This window comes from Scyliorhinus canicula, chromosome 3, assembly GCF_902713615.1.
Source record: "Scyliorhinus canicula chromosome 3, sScyCan1.1, whole genome shotgun sequence".
Classification (NCBI taxonomy): Eukaryota; Metazoa; Chordata; class Chondrichthyes; order Carcharhiniformes; family Scyliorhinidae; genus Scyliorhinus; species Scyliorhinus canicula.
Window position 1 is genome coordinate 75284053 of NC_052148.1, and position 19634 is coordinate 75303686.

Sequence of the window (19634 nt, forward strand, 5' to 3'; positions counted from 1 at the left end):
AAGAGATGGCTAGGGAAATTGCAAATGCACTAGTGATAATTTACCAAAATTCACTAGACTCTGGGGTGGTCCCGGTGGATTGGAAATTTGCCAACATGACACCACTGTTTAAAAAAGGAGGTAGGCAGAGAGCGGGTAATTATAGGCCAGTGAGATTAACTTCGGTAGTAGGGAACATGCTGGAATCTATCATCAAGGAAGAAATAGCGAGGCATCTGGATAGAAATTGTCCCATTGGGCAGACGCAGCATGGGTTCATAAAGGGCAGGTCGTGCCTAACTAATTTAGAGGAATTTTCTGAGGACATTACCTGTGCGGTAGATAACGGGGTGTGGTATATCTGGATTTCCAGAAAGCCTTTGACAAGGTGCCACACAAAAGGTTGCTGCATCAGATAAAGATGCATGGCATTAAGGGTAAAGTAGTAACACGGATAGAGGATTGGTTAATTAATAGAAAGCAAAGAGTGGGGATTAATGGGTGTTTATCTGGGTGGCAATCAGTAGCTAGTGGTGTCCCTCAGGGATCAGTGTTGGGCCCACAATTGTTCACAATTTACATAGATGATTTGGAGTTGGGGATCAAGGGCAATGTGTCCAAGTTTGCAGATGACACTAAGATGAGTGGTAAAGCAAAAAGTGCAGAGGATACTGGAAGTCTGCAGAGGGATTTGGATAGGTTAAGTGAATGGGCTAGGGTCTGGCAGATGGAATACAATGTTGACAAATGTGAGGTTATCCATTTTGGTAGGAATAACAGCAAACGGGATTATTATTAAAATGATAAAATATTAAACCATGCTGCTGTGCAGAGAGACCTGGGTGTGCTAGTGCGTGAGTCGCACAAAGTTGGTTTACAGGTGCAACAGGTGATTAAGCAGGCAAATGGAATTTTGTCCTTCATTGCTAGAGGGATGGAGTTTAAGACTAGGGAGGTTATGCTGCAATTGTATAAGGTGTTAGTGAGGCCACACCTGGAGTATTATATTCAGTTTTGGTCTCCTTACATGAGAAAGGACGTACTCGTGCTGGAGGGTGTGCAGAGGAGATTCACGAGGTTAATCCTAGAGCTGAAGGGGTTGGATTATGAGGAGAGGTTGAGTAGACTGGGACTGTACTCGTTGGAATTTAGAAGGATGAGGGGGGATCTTATAGAAACATATAAAATTATGAAGGGAATAGATAGGATAGATGCGGGCAGGTTGTTTCCACTGGCGGGTGAAAGCAGAACGAGGGGGCATAGCCTCAAAATAAGGGGAAGTAGATTTAGGACTGAGTTTAGGAGGAACTTCTTCACCCAAAGGGTTGTGAATCTATGGAATTCCTTGCCCAGTGAAGCAGTTGAGGCTCCTTCATTAAATGTTTTTAAGATAAAGATAGATAGTTTTTTGAAGAATAAAGGGATTAAGGGTTATGGTGCTCGGGCCGGAAAGTGGAGCTAAGTCCACAAAAGATCAGCCATGATCTCATTGAATGGCGGAGCAGGCTCGAGGGGCCAGATGGCCTACTCCTGCTCCTAGTTCTTATGTTCTTATGTTTCATAACCCAATTGCGGAAACGCGCCAAATTTTGTGAATACGGGACTTCATTATCCGAGCTGTTGCTTGATCACCTTGACTGCAGCATCGGAGACAGGGAGATGCAACGGAGACTCTTGGCTGGGTCTTCCCTGAACCTTCATCAGCTCTGCAGATCTCCTTGTCTCGAGAGAGTACGGAGCGTGGAGTTCAGCAAATAGAGCTCAGGGAGGTAAATGCGCGTAGACCAGGGCCCGCCAGTAGTGCCTTTCCCAACTCAGTCTGACAGATGGTAGGGTCCTGGCCTGTGGGCACAGGCCCATCCACTGCAACAGGACCCCTCCCTGGAGCCCACCAAGGGTGAGTCGCCTCCATGCAAGACCGGTTCCGCCACGGCCACAGGCAGCGAGGTTCCCAGCAGTCTAGGCACCTCGACCGGGTAGCCATCTGCCCAGAGATAGGGGGCAGGATTCCCCGTCCCGTCGCACCAGTTTTCCGGTGCGGCACGCCCCCGCTGACAGCGGGATTCTCTGCCCCGCCAGCCGGCCAATGGAGTTTCCCATTGTAGGAAGCATCACACCATCAGGAAATCCCCGGGCGTGGGTGCGCTGCCGGTGCAATGGAGAATCCCGCCAGCAGAGAATCCAGCCCAGGAACTTTCCTTTGAATAAACCAGACAGGAATTTTCACTTGGACGATCGATATGAAGAATCCACCTTGCAATTGCATTGCCTGTCAGCACCCCACGTGGCCCCCATTCATGTCCCCGTTCAAGTGAAAGAACACATGCTGCAAATGGAGTTGGACACTGGGTGGCGGTGTCTGTGGTGGTCCAGTGCACTTTCTGCCGCATTCAAAGAGGAGTCCAGACTTTGGCTACATACACGGGAGAGCAACTGCAGATAGCGACGAGGCATTGGCTCCCATTATTTATGGTCGTCATTCGGCGCAACTACCCCTTATTGTGGTTCAAGGAGTTGGTCCCAGACTGGGGTGCAACTGGTTACATCACTTGCGCATGGTCTGTCAGTGCATTCTGCTGTTATGGTCCGGTGGCTTGTGCAAAGTGCTCGGGAGGTTACCAGAGGTTTTCCAGCCCGCGTTGGGGACCATCAGAGGTGCCGTGGCTAAAATCCAAATGGACCTGGCAGCTCAGCCACTCTACTTCCTGGCGCATCCCAATCTCTATGCCTTAGTTGACAAGGTGGATGCCGAACACGACCGATTGGAGAGTCTGGGCATCATTCAGCCCGTGCGCTTCGCCAACTGGGCGTCGCTAGTTGTCCCTGTCCTAAAACTGGACGGGACGGTCCTCCATCGTGGAGACCACAAACTGACAGTCAATAGCGCCTCAAGGCAGGACCGCTATCCTGTGCCTCGTATAGAGGAACTGTACGCCAAGCTGGCTGGTGGGTGCTCTTTCATCAAGCTGGACATGAGCAATGCATACTTACAACTAGAATTAAACAGGTCCTCTCGCCAAGATGTCACGATTAATACACAGCAGGGCCTCTATGAATATACCCGATTGCCTTTTGGGGTCATGTCGGTGTGTGGAATATTTCAGCACATGATGGAAAATATTCTGCAAGGTTTGCCATGTGTTGTGATCTACCTCGATGATATCCTGGTAACGGCGGCTACTGACCAAGAGCATTTGAGGCAGTGCTGCAACAGTTTTTGGAGTTTGGTGTCCGCCTGCGTCCGGCGAAGTGCGTATTCTATGCCAAAGAGGTGATCTACTTAGGTTATCGGGTGGACTGCTACAGGGTGCATCCAATTGACCCAGGCTCCAACAAATAAGACAAAATTTATTTGTTTCTCGGCTTGGTAAACTATACGGAAAATCTGTCCCTAACCTGACAGCCAAAGTAGCCCCTCTGCATCTGCTCTTAAAGGACTGGGTCTATGGTGCCACCCAGACAGCATCCGGTGCATCAAGAGGCAGCTGTCATCCTCAGGTATGATGACGCACTATGACTGGCAAGCCTTCTGTCATCACCTGCAATGTGTCAACTTGTGGAATTGGGGCTGTTTTGACCCATCAGATGCCAGATGGTAGAGAACATTTGAATCGCCCAAATCGAGAGGGTCTGGCGGTGGTGTGTGGTGTAAAGAAATTTCACCATTATATATACGGTGGCCACTTTGATATCATTATGGACCACAAACTTCTACTGGACCTCTTTCGTGAGGACAACGGATCCCGCCCATTGCATCGGCACACATCCAGCGCTGGGCACTACTACTGGCCACATATGAGTACTCTTTTGTGCATCAGCTGGGGGCCTACATAGCACATGCGGACACGGCTAAGCTGCTTGCCCCGACCAACTGAGGCCTCGCCTCCCACTCAGGCAGACGCGGTCGAGGCCATATTGAGCTACATGGACTCCCTGCTGATCACCTCATCACATAATCCGCGAATAGACCCAGACGGACTCCATCCATGCCACGGTGCAGCATGCATCTTGGTTCGAGGCCAGCATCGACAATTGCCCAGAGAACTGCAGACTTTATCTTCCAGGATCTCTGAGTGTTGAGGATGGTACCCTCCTTTGGCTATGCAGGTTGTAATCCCAGCAAAAGGCCAGGAGCTCCTGTTGAAGGACCTGCATATCGGGCACCCAGGAGTGTCTAAAATGAAGATGTTAGCAAGGAGCTAGCTCATCAAAACAATTTATCCAACTATCCATCTCATTGTTGCATGTCAAATCTCAATAGGGATTAATTATCTTCTGGGATTCCCCACATTATCAGAGTTAGTATACTTCAAAAACAACTTGACAGTGAAGTATTTTGTGATGGCTTGAGATCATAAAATGCTAGGGAGGGAACCGGAGCACCCGGAGGAAACCCACGCAGACACGGGGAGAACGTGCAGACTCCGCACAGACAGTGGCCCAAGCCAGGAATCGAACCTGGGACCCTGGAGCTGTGAAGCAACAATGCTAACCACTGTGCTCCCATGCCTTCCAATTCCCATTCTGGGATCTTTCTCTCCAGTTATAATATCAACTGGGATTGCAATAGATAAAACCACATTGTCATTTTTTAAAAAGTATTTTAATTCAAATTTTTAGCATTTCGACATTTGAAAAACATCACATCACAAAGAACAAAGAAAAGTACAGCACAGGAACAGGCCCTTCAGCCCTCCAAGCCTCCGACCATGCTGCCCGTCTAAACTAAAATCTTCTGCATTTCCAGAGTCCGTATCCCTGTATTTCCATCCTTTTCATGTATTTGTCAAGATGCCCCTTAAACGTCAGTATCGTCCCTGCTTCCACCACCTCCTCCGGCAGCGAGTTCCAAGCACCCACTAACCCCTGTGTAAAAAACCTGCCTCGTACATCTACTCAAAACCTTGCCCCTCGCACCTTAAACCAATGCCCCCTAGTAATTGACCCCTCTACTCTGGGAAAAAGTCTCTGACTATCCACTCGGTCTATGCCCCTCAAAATTTTGTAGACCTATATCAGGTCACCCCTCAACCTCCGTTGTTCCAGTGAGAACAAACCGAGTTTATTCAACCTCTCCTCACAGCTAATGCCCTCCATACCAGGCAACATCCTGGTAAATCTCTTCTGCACCCTCTCTAAAGCCTCCACATCCTTCTGGTAGTGTGGCGACCAGAATTGAACACTATACTCCAAGTGTGGCCTAACTAAGGTTCCATACAGCTGCAACATGACTTGCCAATTTTTATACTCAATGCCCCAGCCGATGAAGGCAAGCATGCAGTATGCCTTCTTGACTACCTTCTCCACCTGTGTTGCTACTTTCAGTGACCTGTGGACCTGTACACCTAGATCTCTCTGTCAATACTCTTCAGGGTTCTACCATTCACTGTATATTCTCTACCTGCATTAGACCTTCCAAAATGCATTACCTCACATTTGTCTGGATTAATCTCCATCTGCCATCTCTCCGCCCAAGTCTCCTAATGATCTAAATCCTGCTGTATCCCCTGAGAGTCCTCATCGCTATCTGCAATTCCACCAACCTTTGAGTCGTCTGCAAATTTACTAATCAGACCAGTTACATTTTCCTCCAAATCATTTATATATACTACGCACAGCAAAGGTGCTATCACTGATCCCTGCGGAACACCACTAGTCACAACCCTCCAATCAGAAAAGCACCCTTCCATTGCTACTCTTTGCCTTCTATGACCTAGCCAGTTCGGTATCCATCTTGCCAGCTCACCCGATCCCGTGTGACTTCACCTTTTGTACCAGTCTGCCATGAGGGACCTTGTCAAAGGCCTTACTGAAGTCCATATAGACAACATCCACTGCCCTACCTGCATCAATCATTTTTGTAACCTCCTCGAAAAACTGTATCAAGTTAGTGAAACACAACCTCCCTTTCATAAAACCATGCTGCCTCTCACTAATATGTCCATTTGCTTCCAAATGGGAGTAGATCCTGTCTCGAAGAATTCTGTCCAGTAATTTCCCTACCACTGACGTAAGGCTTACCAGCCTGTATTTCCCTGGATTATCCTTGCTACCCTTCTTAAACAAAGGAACAACATTGGCTATTCTCCAGTCCTCCGGGACGTCACCTGAAGACAGTGAAGATCCAAAGATTTCTGTCAAGTCCTCAGCAATTTCCTCTCTAGCCTCCTTCAGTATTCGTGCGTAGACCCCATGAGGCCCTGGGGACTTATGCACCTTATTATTTTTCAAGACGCCCAACACCTCATCGTTTTGGATCTCAATGTGACCCAGGCTATCTACACACCCTTCTCCAGACTCAACATCCACCAATTCCTTCTCTTTGGTGAATACTGATGCAAAGTATTCATTTAGTACCTCGCCCATTTCCTCTGGCTCCACATATAGATTCCCTCGCCTGTCCTTCAGTGGGCCAACCCTTTCCCTTGCTACGTTCTTGCTCTTTATGTACGTATACAAAGCCAATGAGTTTTCGTGACCCCTTTTAGCCCTCCTGACTCCTTGCTTATATTTATCACAAAAATAAACCCTACACAAAACCCCAATCCCACCCCATCACCCAATGCACCTCCACCCTAACAGTTGACGGTAATTAGTTCTCCAAAATGCAGAATAAACAAACCCCATCTCTTGTAGAACCCTCATTCGCCCCTCTTAGGGCAAATTTCACTTTCTCCAGGGCCTAAACCTCCAGCAGACTCCCTCCTCCACGTTGATGCATAGGTTGGAGAAGCTGACCTCCACCCCAACAAAATCTAACTGCAAGCGATCAGCGAGACAAAGGCTAAAACATCTGCCCCCACTCCCGTCTGCAACTCTGGCAGGTCTCACACCCCAAACACGGGCCGCAGGGGACTAGGCTCCAAGTCCATATGCAAGATCGCCGACATGGTGCTGAAAATCCTCCAAAATTTCTCCAACTTCAGGCAGGCCCAGAACATACGTACATGATTAGCTGGGCCCCTCCCACACCATCGACAAATACCCTCTACCCCCTCAAACAGCCGGCTCATTCTCGACTTTGTCAGGTGTGCCCTGCCTACTACCTTTAGTTGTATCCACCCAGGTTGAGGCATTCACCTGCTGCAGCACCTCGCAGAACCCCTCCTCTAGCGCCAACCCCAGCTCCTCCTCCAGCTTGACCTTAACCCCCTCCAGAGACACCATATGTTCCTTCAATATCCTCCCATAAATCGCCAAGGTTACCCCACCCTCCAACCCCATCACCGACAACACCTCCTCCAGCTATTGGAAAGGTCGGAAAGACCTTTTGTGAACCACGTTGTCTAATGGTACTTTACATATATGTCAATAAAAGTAAAGAGGGGGCTGATTTAGCCACTTGGCCGTCGGCGCAGGTTCACATTCCCATACCAGCTGAGGTTATTCATGGAGGCTCCACCTTCTCAAGCTTGCTCCTCGCCTGTGCTGTGGTGATCCTCAGATTAAATCAGTGTTCTTCAAACTCGGGGGCGCAGCCTGTGGGTGGGTCGCAAGCGGGTGTCGGGAGGGCCGCGGAGCCGTCCTTCGCGGCGCACCCGATCGCGCGAATCAGGCGCAGCAGCCGGCTTTTACTAACGGCGGCCTTCAAAATGACCGTGAACATATGAAAAAAATTGGCCGCATTACGCATGCACGCCCGATCATCGGTGCCCATGCGCAAAACTATACGCATGCGCAATGATGATCGGGCACGCATGCGCAGTGCAGCTGCATTTCTAAAATATGGTCGCAGCCTTTTTTTTTACAAGTTCGGCAGGCCAAACGGACCATTGGGGCCAAAGGGACCCAAAAAACCCCATTTCCTCCATTTTTGTCAGCAACAAACAAGGGAAAATAGTGGGTCACGCAGGTCAGCCACCGTGGGCCGCAAAGGTCGGCCGGTGTGGGTCACGAAGGTTGGCCAGTTGGTAAAAATGGGACCCCAGAAAAAAAGTTTGAAAAACAAATCTCTCCCTTTCAAATGAGAAAGCAGACTATGGTGACTTTACCTTCTTATAAGTCAATAATAATTTACACCATAAACCTTCCAGTCAGTAAATTCAATGCTCAGAAAGCAACTCCTGTCATCACTTTAGTGTAGTACTTTGGGAGTGGAATGATGGACGATGCAGTATTTGGATAAGTAAAACAATTCTAATTACTCTTTTATAATGTTTTAGCACTGTTTTATGCTTCTGATGAATGTTTATATGTATGTTTTTTCCCGTTTGCACACTAGTCGTTAGACATTCAAAGATCATTCTATAATCTCAAAAACTCTAAAATCCAGGAATGACTTGGTCCGAAATATTCCAGGCTGGAGGTTATAGTTTAGTGGACTTTTCCTCTTTTTTTAAGTGTAATGAACTCCAATTGGCTTTATTGGTTGGCCAATTGGAGTATGAGCTCCCTCAATGATAGCTCATTGAGGGGGCCCATATAATCACCTGTGTAGGCTTTGTGAGCCAGTCTTAAGTTGACTGGACTGCCAGCAGCACTGTTTGTAGCTGCTCCTGTAATATCGTTATTGTAAATAAATATTGGTGTGGTGACGGAACTCCTGCCTCCCGTGGATTACTACAGTGGCGACGAGGTAAACTAAGAATTTTGCGGAGACCAGCTGCCGCACTCGGAGGGTAAGCCTTGCCATTTTAAAAATGCCGTTTTTTGGAAGGTTAGAGGCATTCGACCCGGCTATTAAGGATTGGTCCCAGTATGTGGAGAGAATGTGTTATTTCCTCCGGGCAAATGATATACTGACGGAGGAAAGGAGACGGCTTATCCTGCTGTCGGCGTGCGGACCCTCCGCTTTCGCCATTATACGTAGTCTGACTTATCCCGATGCGCCGGACACGAAAACTTTCCAAGAAGTAACGGAATTGGTGAAAGAGCACTATGACCCAAAACTACCCCTCATTTTGCGTAGGTACGGATTCTACACAGCGAAGCGGGAAGACAGGGAGTCAGTCACGAATTTCTTGACCCGCCTGAGAAGGCTGGCTGAAAAATGTGAGTTCGGCCCGACGCTAAATGAAATGCTTCGGGACCGGTTAGTGTGTGGTATAAACGACCTCACAATACAGAAACGCCTGTTGGCGGAAACAGAGCTAGACTGCAGGCAGGCGTTACAGCTCGCACTGTCCCTAGAAAAGGCAGCAAGTGGGGCGCAGGAACTATAGGGCACGCCGATGGAGGTAGATACCTGTGAGAGGGACTACCACAACGGGTCCTGCTACCAGATAGCCAGCCTCAGGAAAAACCTGAGGAATAGAGGGAAAAAGGAAAACCCCAGAACTGCCCCCAAGTCTGCCAGGACTAACTGGAGACAGAGGGAAGTACCGGCTGAGGCTCCCCCAACAGAGAAGGACCGTTTCTGGCACCAGACAGAGTGGGGTAACAACGACAGAAACCCTAGAAGGAGGTGGCAAAAGAGGAATAGCAGGTGGGGACGCAGGGAAGTACACAACCTAGACGCCCCATCCTCCTCCGAAGAGGAACAATTATATAATATTGCAACAAAGAAAGCAGAACCCATTAGGATTACCCCACGGGTGAACGGGCGGCCGACAATAATGGAAATAGACACGGGTGCGGCCGTATCAGTAATGGGAGTGGCAGCATTTAGAAAAATCAAAGATGGACTCCAGCCACTAACCCTAACAAAAACATTGACGAAACTTAAAACCTACATGGGGGAACCCCTGGAAGTTCTAGGCACGACTCATGTACCTGTGGAATATGAGAAACAATTGCTCAGATTACCTTTGACTATAGTAGAGGGCTCCGGACCGAGCTTAATTGGACGGAACTGGCTGAAAGACCTAAAATTAGATTGGATGAAAATTTTCCTGAGTGGAAGCGGGCAGTTGAGTGGAGTACTCCAAAAATACCCGGAGGTCTTCCAGGAAGGTTTGGGGGAAATCATAGGCGCCAAAGCAACTTTGCACGTGGACCCAGAAGCCCTTCTGAAATTTTGTAAGGTCAGGCCGGTACCTTTTGCATTAAGGAAGAAAGTAGATGACGAAATAGAAAGGTTACGGCACGACGGCATTATCAAACCAGTACAGTTCTCGGAATGGGCAGCGCCGGTGGTACCAATTTTGAAGCCAGACGGCTCGATACGTCTCTGTGGAGATTTCAAACAGACAGTAAACAAATACGCAATGCTGGACAAATACCCAATCCCGAAAATAGACGACCTATATGCCAAATTGGCAGGTGGGCTTTTGTTCACGAAACTGGACATGAGCCACGCCTACCTGCAGTTAAAACTGGACAAGGGCTCCCAGAAGTTGGCTACGATCAACACCCTGAAGGGCCTTTTTCGTTATACTAGGCTACCTTTCAGAGTGTCATCAGCCTGCGCTGTATTCCAGCGTACGATGGAAAATATTCTGCAGGGACTACCGCAGGTGGCGATTTATTTGGATGATGTCTTAATCACGGGTAGGACAAACAGGGAACACTTAAGGAACCTGGAGGAAGTGCTCAGGCGTTTCGCAAAGGCAGGCGTACGGCTAAAAAAGGAAAAATGTGTTTTTCTGGCCCCACAAGTGACGTACCTGGGATATAAAGTAGACGAGTCAGGCTTACACCCATTAGAAGACTGAGTAAGGGCAATAAAAGAAGCCCCAGCTCCCACCACGGTCCAGGAGTTACGATCATTTCTAGGGTTGGTAACCTATTATGGAAAATTTATTGAAAATAGGGCGTCCATCCTAGAACCCCTCCACCAGCTACTAAAAAAGGGGCAAGAATGGAAATGGTCCACCCGCCAAAATCGAGCATTTAGGGACATTAAGGAACAGCTGTCATCCGAAAATGTCCTAGAGCATTATGACCCAAGGAAGGAGTTGGTGGTCACTTGTGATGCATCCCCTATGGGGTAGGAGCCGTCTTAGCCCATAGAGGAAGGAATGGGGAAGAACGGCCAATAGCCTATGCTTCGAGGACCTTGGCGATGGCTGAGAAGAAGTCCGCCCAAATCGAGAAGGAAGGACTGGCGGTGATATTCACAGTAAAAAAATTTCACCAGTATCTGTACGGGCGGAAATTCACCATAGTGACGAACCATAAGCCGTTATTCGGGTTATTAAAAGAAGACAAGTCAATACCCCCAATTACATCAGCTAGAATCCAACGCTGGGCGTTGCTACTGGGGCGTATAGATACGTTCTGGAGCACAGACCGGGAACGTGAGTAGCAAATGCAGATGCTTTGAGCAGACTTCCCCTCCCGAACACTCCGCGGCAAATACCAAAAGTAGAGGAGACTGTAATGACTCTAAATTTTATGGACATCCTACCAGTAGATGCACAACATATTCGGCTGTGGACGCAAAAAGACCCAGTTTTAGCCAAGGTGAAGCATTTACTGCTAACAGGGGAACTGGAAAGACCAGTGGAGCCCCAGATGCACCCATACTGGAGCAGAAGGGACCAAATAACCGTAGAAGACGGTATCCTATTATGGGGAGCCCGGGTAATCGTCCCAGCTCAGGGCCGTCAGGCAATCTTAACCGAGTTACATCACGGACACCCAGGGGTGTCTAAAATGAAGATGCTAGCTCGAAGCTATGTTTGGTGGCCAGGTTTGGACACAGACATAGCAGCCTTGGTACGTCGGTGCCAGGAGTGCCAACAGGGGCAAAGAGTGCCACCAGCGGCGCCATTGCACCCGTGGGAATGGCCAGGCAGACCGTGGACCCGCCTGATTTAGCTCACCAGGCAAATCACTGGCTTTTAAAGCAGACCAAGCAGGCCAGCAGCACGGTTCGATTCCCGTACCAGCCTCCCCGGACAGGCGCCGGAATGTGGCGACTAGGGGCTTTTCACAGTAACTTCATTGAAGGCTACTCGTGACAATAAGCGATTTTCATTTTTTTCATTTCATTTCATATTGACGACGCCGGCCCTTTCATGGGCTCGATGTTTTTGGTGATAGTGGACGCCCACTCCAAATGGTTAGACGTCCACCGGGTAAACACGGCAAGCACAGCATCGACAATTGAAAAGCTCAGAGCCTCGTTTGCAACGCATGGACTTCCGGAGGTATTGGTGTCGGATAACAGAACAGCATTCACAAGTGGGGAATTTGGAAAATTCCTGAAGGAAAACGGAGTCCGTCACATCAAAACGGCCCCCTACCATCCAGCGACCAACGGCCTGGCAGAGAGAGCGGTCCAGACACTTAAAGCGGGACTCAAGAAGCAGCCGGCAGCGTCAATGGAAACAAAGCTCTCCCGCTGGCTGTTTGATTACAGGACCACACCTAATTCCACAACGGGCATACCGCCAGCTGAACTCTTAATGGGAAGGCGGCTGCGAACGAGGCTGAGTCTCCTTTTCCCAAATTTAACGGGGAAAGTGGAGAAACAACAGGAGGCCCAACGCAGGGGGCATGATAATAGTCGGCAGCAGAGACATTTCCAGGTGGGGGCACCGGTTTGGGTGAAGAATTATGGGAATGGACCAACATGGGTCAAAGCCACGGTAGAGTCCCAAACAGGGCCCATATCCTATGAGGTTTCAATAGGAGGTAAGGTGCTGAAGAAACACCTAGAACAAATAAGGGCAGCGGAACCACACCTGGAGGCAGGCGAAGCAGGACCGCCTCAAGCTGGGATAGCCCAGACTGAAAGGATACCCACACCCCAGCCCCGAGCAATTTCTCCAGACCCCGTCATCCAGTTGTCAGAGTCAGAGATGGACACGCTCAACGAGGCCGCCGCGACACCTCTCCCCAAGGAGGAGGAAGAACAACTTCCAAGGAGGTCGTCAAGGAAAAGACGGGCACCTATAAGGTACACCCGCCCACTTCGGAGAACGACCCGGTGAACGACACAGAGGTGACAGACCCAGACATGAGGAGCAGGAAGAAGCTCAGAGGAATGCCAGCTGGCAGGAAGTCCTCGGACCTTGGGGGGGAGGGGTGTAATGAACTCCAATTGGCTTTATTGGTTGGCCAATTGGAGTATGAGCTCCCTCAATGATAGCTCATTGAGGGGGCCCATATAATCACCTGTGTAGGCTTTGTGAGCCAGTCTTAAATTGACTGGACTGCTAGCAGCACTATTTGTAGCTGCTCCTGTAATATTGTTATTGTAAATAAATATTGGTGTGGTGACGGAACTCCTGCCTCCTGTCAATTACTACATTAATATACCCCAGATCAAACACCAACCCAACCTGTAGGTTGTCTTATACAGAATAGAAAAGTACAGTCCAGGAGGCTCTTTGGCTCATCAGGACAGTGCGCACCAGCCCTTTGAACAGCAATCTAGCTAGTCCCACTCCCGAGCCCTTTCCAAATATTCCCGCAATCTGTCAGGTATGTGCCTATCCCATTTCCTTCTGGAAACTATTGTTGGATCTGTTTCCACCACCCTACCAGTGTATTCAAATCCTCACCACTTGTTGCACAAAAAGTTATAAATTCTCCCTGTTTTTGATACATTACACCGGCAGTGCGCATGCACAATACCCCGCCTTTGTTACTCCCACCGATACGCATAGGGCGCATGCGTGGAGCTGGGTTCAAAATAAATTAACACGCACGTGCGCGGGTTGCTCTGAACAAAGTGAGGGAAGGAGAGATGGACAGACAGAGCGGGGCGGAAAGAAAGGAGAGACGGACATAGAGGGGCAGAAGGAAAGCAGGAACGGACATAGAGGGGCGGAGGGGAAGAGGGGCGGACAGACAGACAGCGGGGCGGAAAGAAAGGAGGGACGGACATAGAGGGGCGGAAGGAAAGGAGGAACGGACATAGAGGGGCGGAAGGGGAAGAGGGGCGGACAGAACGGGACGAAAGGGAAGGAGGGACGGATAAAGCGGGGCGGAAGGAAAGGAGGGAGGCACAAAGCTGGGCGGAAGGAAAGGAGGGTGGCACAAAGTTGGGCGGAAGGAAAGGAGGGACGGACATAGCGGGGCGGAAGGAAAGGAGAGACGCACTGAGCGGGGCGGAACGGACGGAGGGAACGGACCGATGGGGCGGAGCAGGAGAGAGGAGCCGCACCGACAGGGACTGTGTGGCGGTTGGGTTGATTGTGTGAGGCGAGGAGGAAAAGTAGGGATGGGGAGCAGGGAGGTGGTGAGCGCCGAGCTGATGCAGGAGTACGCGGGCGGCGCGGACGGAGCCGGGCTCCCGCTCTTCGGCTGGAGGATCTGCCTGGCCCATCAGTTCAGGGAGCAGAGGAAACCGTTCGAGGCCAGCGATGTCTCCCTGGCTCACATGATCGACCACCTGGGCCTGGGAATCCGGTGAGTGGGCGGCAGTAGCCTCTTTATTTCCCTTTGCTGCTCTAAAAGGCAGTGCTGCTTGTTTTTTGAGCTGTGTGAATGTGTTCAGTTGGTGCCGCTGACCAGCTCGGGGGTATTTTAATGTGTATTTGCCGCCGAATGAGGCCATTTGGCCCATTGTGTCAGCACAAGCTCTCCAAACGAGCATCATGACTGAGTGCCGCACATTCTCACTGTTTCTATTCAAATAATCATCTAATGCCCACTCGTTCTTGACCCTTTTACGACTGGGAACAGTTTCTCCCCATCTATTCTATTCAGCCCCCTCGTGATTTGCGCACCTCAATCAAATCTCCTCTTCGCCGCCTTCTCTCCAAGAACAGTCTCAAACACTTTAATCTAGCCTCGTAATTGACGTTTCCCATCCCTAGAACCATCCTGTAACTGATGTTTTCACATTCTTCCTCTCGTGTGCACCCAGAACTGTACAGAATATTCCAGCTGAGATCTGTATAAGTTCAACATAACCTCCTTGCCCTTGTACTCTATGCCCCTATTAACAAAACCCAGAATAATAATCTTAATTGTCACAAGTAGGCTTACATTAACTGCAATGAAGTTACTGTGAAAAGCCCCTGTATACTGTATGCTTTATTAACTGTTCTCTGCACCTCTCCTCCCACCTTCAATGATCTGTGCACATATGCACTCGGGTTACTTTTGTATCCCTTTAAGAATTTTACCCGTTATTTTATATTGTGTCTCCATGTTCTACCTACCACAATGCATCACCTCGCACTTCTCTGCATTGAACTTCATCTGTCACTTATTTGCCCACTTGTCTATGTCCTTTTGAGGTTCTATACTCTCTTCAGAGTTTAAAGTACTTCCAAGTTTTGTATCATCCACAAACTTTGAAATTATTTCCTGTAGACCAAGATCTAGAAGATCATTAGTATACATCAGGAAAAGTCATGGATAGCATCTATCTCCTTGGTTAAAATGGATGCCAAGCATTAATTAACTCAGCCATGCACCCTGCCTCCATGTGCAAATTCCATTTTAGGTCCCTAATTAACCCTACTCTTCCTTACTCTTTATATGCCTTAGACTTTGCGATCCCCTGTGTCACGGCCGCCAGTCTTTTCTGATAATCCATCTTCTTTTCTCTAATGTGTTTTTACACCTCCCGTCTGAATCTTCTGAATTCCTTTTGGTTTCTCAAATGAATTTTCTACTTGACACCTGTCACACTCCTTACTTTAATTTCTATCTCCATTTTCATCCAAGGAGCTCTGGATTGTTTGCCCTACCTTTCCCTTTTAAGGACTATAACTGTATGTGTCTGGAACATTTCTGTTTTGATGGCAGCCCTTGTTCAGCTGCAGTTTTTCCCACCAACCTATCATTTCAGTCTAACTGGCCCAGCTTTGTTCTTGCCCCATTGAAGTCGGCACTCTACCTGTTAATTATTTTTATTCTATATTGCCTATTTTCCTTTTCTGTCATCACCCTAAACCTTGCAATGCAATGATCGCGCTCTTGTAAATGTTCCCCCGTTGACACTTGATCTACTTGGCCCACTTTTCCAACAATCAGGTTCAACATTACATCCTTTCTTATTGAAATGGGCACACACCGTTGAGCAAACTTTCCTGAATGCAATCTAGGAACCTTTGCCCCTCTCCGCCCTTTACACTACCACTGTAACAACCTACATTTGTGTGATTAAAGTCCCCTGTTTAAACTGCTCCATGATGATTGCATCTCTCTGAACTTGGTGTTGTTTCCTTTCCTGATTTGAATTTATGACGGTTTTAGAAAGATTTCTTGAGTAGCTGATGGCATTGGCGCGGTGAGTTACAGGTGTCTCCCTACAGGAGTGAGTCTCTGGAAAATGCCACTGTAAAGACAAACACACAACATCCACTTGTACTGCAAGTAACTCCTGCCCACTGGAAAAATGCCCTTGGCCTGCACTGGCAGAGGGTCATTTCGCCAGTGAAGTTCCCATGTACAAATCTGGAAAAATAATGCTTTGTATAAATAATTCTACTCATTTACAATTTCCTTGGAGCTTGTTGATATTTATCATTTCCTTTTAGATTTCTATAGGTTAGCTAGAAGCAGCAATCTAATATCTTCCTCTAAAATAATTTCACTTCATGTTGCTAAAGCAAAAAATGCCTGCAACTAAAGTTACCAGCAAGCACTAGTTTTACAGGGGAGAGAGATAGACGGAAACTCCCAATTCTCTAACTCTGTCCGAGTTTATTCTTGAAACGGTTAATGTGTGTTCCCAACCCCTGTTACTGTGCAGTCAATTTAAAAGTCACCAGTAGCAAAAGTCCATGAATTTAAACAGGGAGTATTATTTATTTGCAGGGACACACCCTAGAAAGGTCAATTGCTATATCAATTGTACAGTACACATCCAAGAAAAATAAAATTAAAGGCAGGTAAAGCATTTATAAATACTCCAAGGCAGGAGTGAGGAATGAGCCAGAGCTGTGTTGAAGACTGCAACACCAGGAGCATCTCGTACTTGATGACCAAGTTCTTGCCCACAATCACAAGCATCACTTTCACGTGCCCAGGTGGTGCAGTAGTTAGCACTGATGCGTCACAGCAGCGAGGACCCAGGTTCAATCCAGGCCCCGGGTCACTCTGTGTGCAGTTTGCACATTCTTCCTGAGCCTGCGTGGGTCTCTCCCAACAACCCAAACATGTGCAGTGTAGGTGTATTGGCCACGTTAAATTGCCCGTTAATTGCTGGTGGGGGAGAAAAGAATTGGGCACTTTAATTATTTTTTAAAAATCACTTCCATGAGCCCAGTTTTTGTTTCACCACTCGTATGCGCTCTTCCTATTAGTGTGACCTGATGAAGTGGGCAACGGATTGGTCAGCCCAGTTTCCAAAGAACATGGCCTTGCCACAATTTAGCTAGGTTCTGGAAGACAGTTCAGACTGGTCACAGTCGTTCACACTCTGCACACCGACGATCGAGTCGGCAAAGTTATCCATGTACGAAGAGGTTTTGACCTGCATGCCCCTGCTGCCGGGATCATCAACCCTCTTTTGCCCGCATCCTTCCTGATGGTCTCGGCAAAAGGATCAATACAACATACTCGTGAGACCGTGTTTTTTTGGGGGGGGGGGGGGAAGAGGAGAGGAGAGAGATGAGATAGCCCTGATGGTCTGTCAAAGGTCTTCTGGTCCAGGTTGATGAGGCAGGTGTCCATCCCCTGTCCCATACATAGGCAACTTGAGTTGTGCAAAGCATTATGTTGGGTATAGCGCTGGCTGATCAGGATGGTTTACCAGCTCCAGAGCAGACTTGACCCAATTACCAAAGACCTTGAACAGAATTTAGTACTCCAGACTGATGGGCAGCCAATTTTTAATTTCCTCCCTTTCCCCTTTAGATGAGGATGATGGCTTTTCTCATGGATTCTGGCATGCTGTCAGCCAGACGATCACTTCCAGTGGAGCTGGGCTGATCCAGTCCCACCGAAGTCCCTTCCTAACAGCACTGTCGCTGTATCTACAACACATGACTGCAGTGGTTCCAGAATAGGGCTCCCACGACCACTTCAATGGCGATTATCGATGGGAAACAAATGCTGGCATAGCTAGTGATGTCCCCATTACATTTTTTAAAATGATAGGATAAAGCTTTTGTCCTGTCTCTGGACAGAGGAGGAATGAGTTGATCAGGTATACTCTGTCTCACTGTGCTTTCCGATGAGAGTAAATTATGTAATTCAGATTTCCCTCTTCAGCTATTATTAAATATGTACTGTAATTCTATTTTTGAACAGTTATTTGAAATGGTGGTACAGAAAAACTCGAATAGAGAAGAAGGCACCTTTTATTGACTCGTTCAATTCCATTCCATTGCGTCAGATTTATGGTAAGTGCAAATGAATACATTTTCAAATGTTGCTGTGCAATAATTGGAAAGATTTTATTTCGAACTATAGTCTGATTTTCCAATCCCTGTTGTCAATTGAATAATAATGTGATATTTTATTCCAAAGACAGAATAGGTTGCTTACCCAGAACATAATGGGATATGTACAAAGAATGTACAAATGGGCCTCACGGTAGCATGGTGGTTAGCATCAATGCTTCACAGCTCCAGGGTCCCAGGTTCGATTCCCGGCTGGGTCACTGTCTGTGTGGCGTCTGCACGTCCTCCCCGTGTGTGCGTGGGTTTCCTCCGGGTGCTCCGGTTTCCTCCCACAGTCCAAAGATGTGCGGGTTAGGTGGATTGGCCATGCTAAATTGCCCGTAGTGTAAGGTTAATGGGGGGATTGTTGGGTTACGGGTATACGGGTTACGTGGGTTTAAGTAGGGTGATCATTGCTCGGCACAACATCGAGGGCCGAAGGGCCTGTTCTGTGCTGTACTGTTCTATATTCTATGTTCTAATAAAGACCGAAATAAGGGTAAAGTCACCATAGTCCCAGATGACCATAGGCTGCTTTCCCCTTTTTGAGGGGGAGAGCTGACTGGTGGCGATTTAACCTGAGGATCACCGCACCTCGGGCGAGGGGCAAGATTGAGAAGGCAAGGCCTTCATATATAACCATGAAAAAACAGAAGTATAGGTATTATCACACCTTTTAGTACTGATCTTAACCAGGTAACTAGGCTGCCAAACTGATATGGTTTCTTTATAATGTGTAAGAACTGGATGAATTTTGATAATATCGGAGTTCAAAAAGTCCAGTGAATGTTGGAACTAATTTTGTTAAAATACCAATTCTCTCTCTCTTTTCAGGGGCTCCACTAGGTGGGTTTGGAGGAGGTACCATTACAAGGGGATGGCGAGGGGAATTCTGCAGATGGCAGTTAAACCCAGGAATGTACACTTATGACACTGTGATTGAGAACCAGGTATGTGTTTGTGTAGGAGGTGACACATAAGGGACCTTGAAATTTAATAGTGTTGCTTTTGGCTGTTCTTGTAAAATTGAGCCGTTGCAAAGAAATATTCCCTGGAAAATATGTTTGGATGTATTTCCACTTGCACAATGGGTGCTGGGTAAGAAAAACAGAAATGGTCTTTAGATTTCCATTTTATCAGTAGTTATAAACCTGCTGGATTTGTATTGCCTGTAAACCGAAGTCAGATATCAGGATGGCTGATAGTTTGGCATCATTTAATCTGTAAAACAGCACACTGTTTTGTGCCAAGTTATTTTTAACTTTCTGGAACCTACTGTTTATGGGCTCTTAGCAGGTTCTTATCCCCTGGGTCACCGCCCTGGAGGTATTAAACCAGTTAGGATTCCATGCCGTGCTTGTTTACTACTTAATTAATATATTGTGGAGCATCTCTCATAAGGGGCGGAATTCTCCACCACCCGGGAATCGGCGGGAGCGGGAATCAAGCCCCGCCGATCGGCGTGCCCCCTGCGGCGATTCT

At 48.0% G+C, this 19634-nt stretch overlaps 1 protein-coding gene and 1 pseudogene across 1 annotated transcript in view; both read left to right on the forward strand.

Annotated features, from left to right (window-relative positions):
- The first annotated feature begins 2654 nt into the window (after positions 1-2654).
- Positions 2655-13247, forward strand: LOC119963622 (annotated as a pseudogene).
- A 560-nt stretch (positions 13248-13807) lies between these two features.
- gba2 (glucosidase, beta (bile acid) 2) overlaps positions 13808-19634 on the forward strand; it is a 68526-nt gene continuing 62699 nt past the window's right edge. Inside the window, exons 1-3 of the mRNA XM_038790754.1 lie at positions 13808-14220; positions 18022-18113; positions 18987-19102. Coding sequence (XP_038646682.1) covers positions 13946-14220; positions 18022-18113; positions 18987-19102 — 483 coding nt within the window. The 5' untranslated portion in view covers positions 13808-13945. The remainder of the gene's footprint in view (positions 14221-18021; positions 18114-18986; positions 19103-19634) is intronic.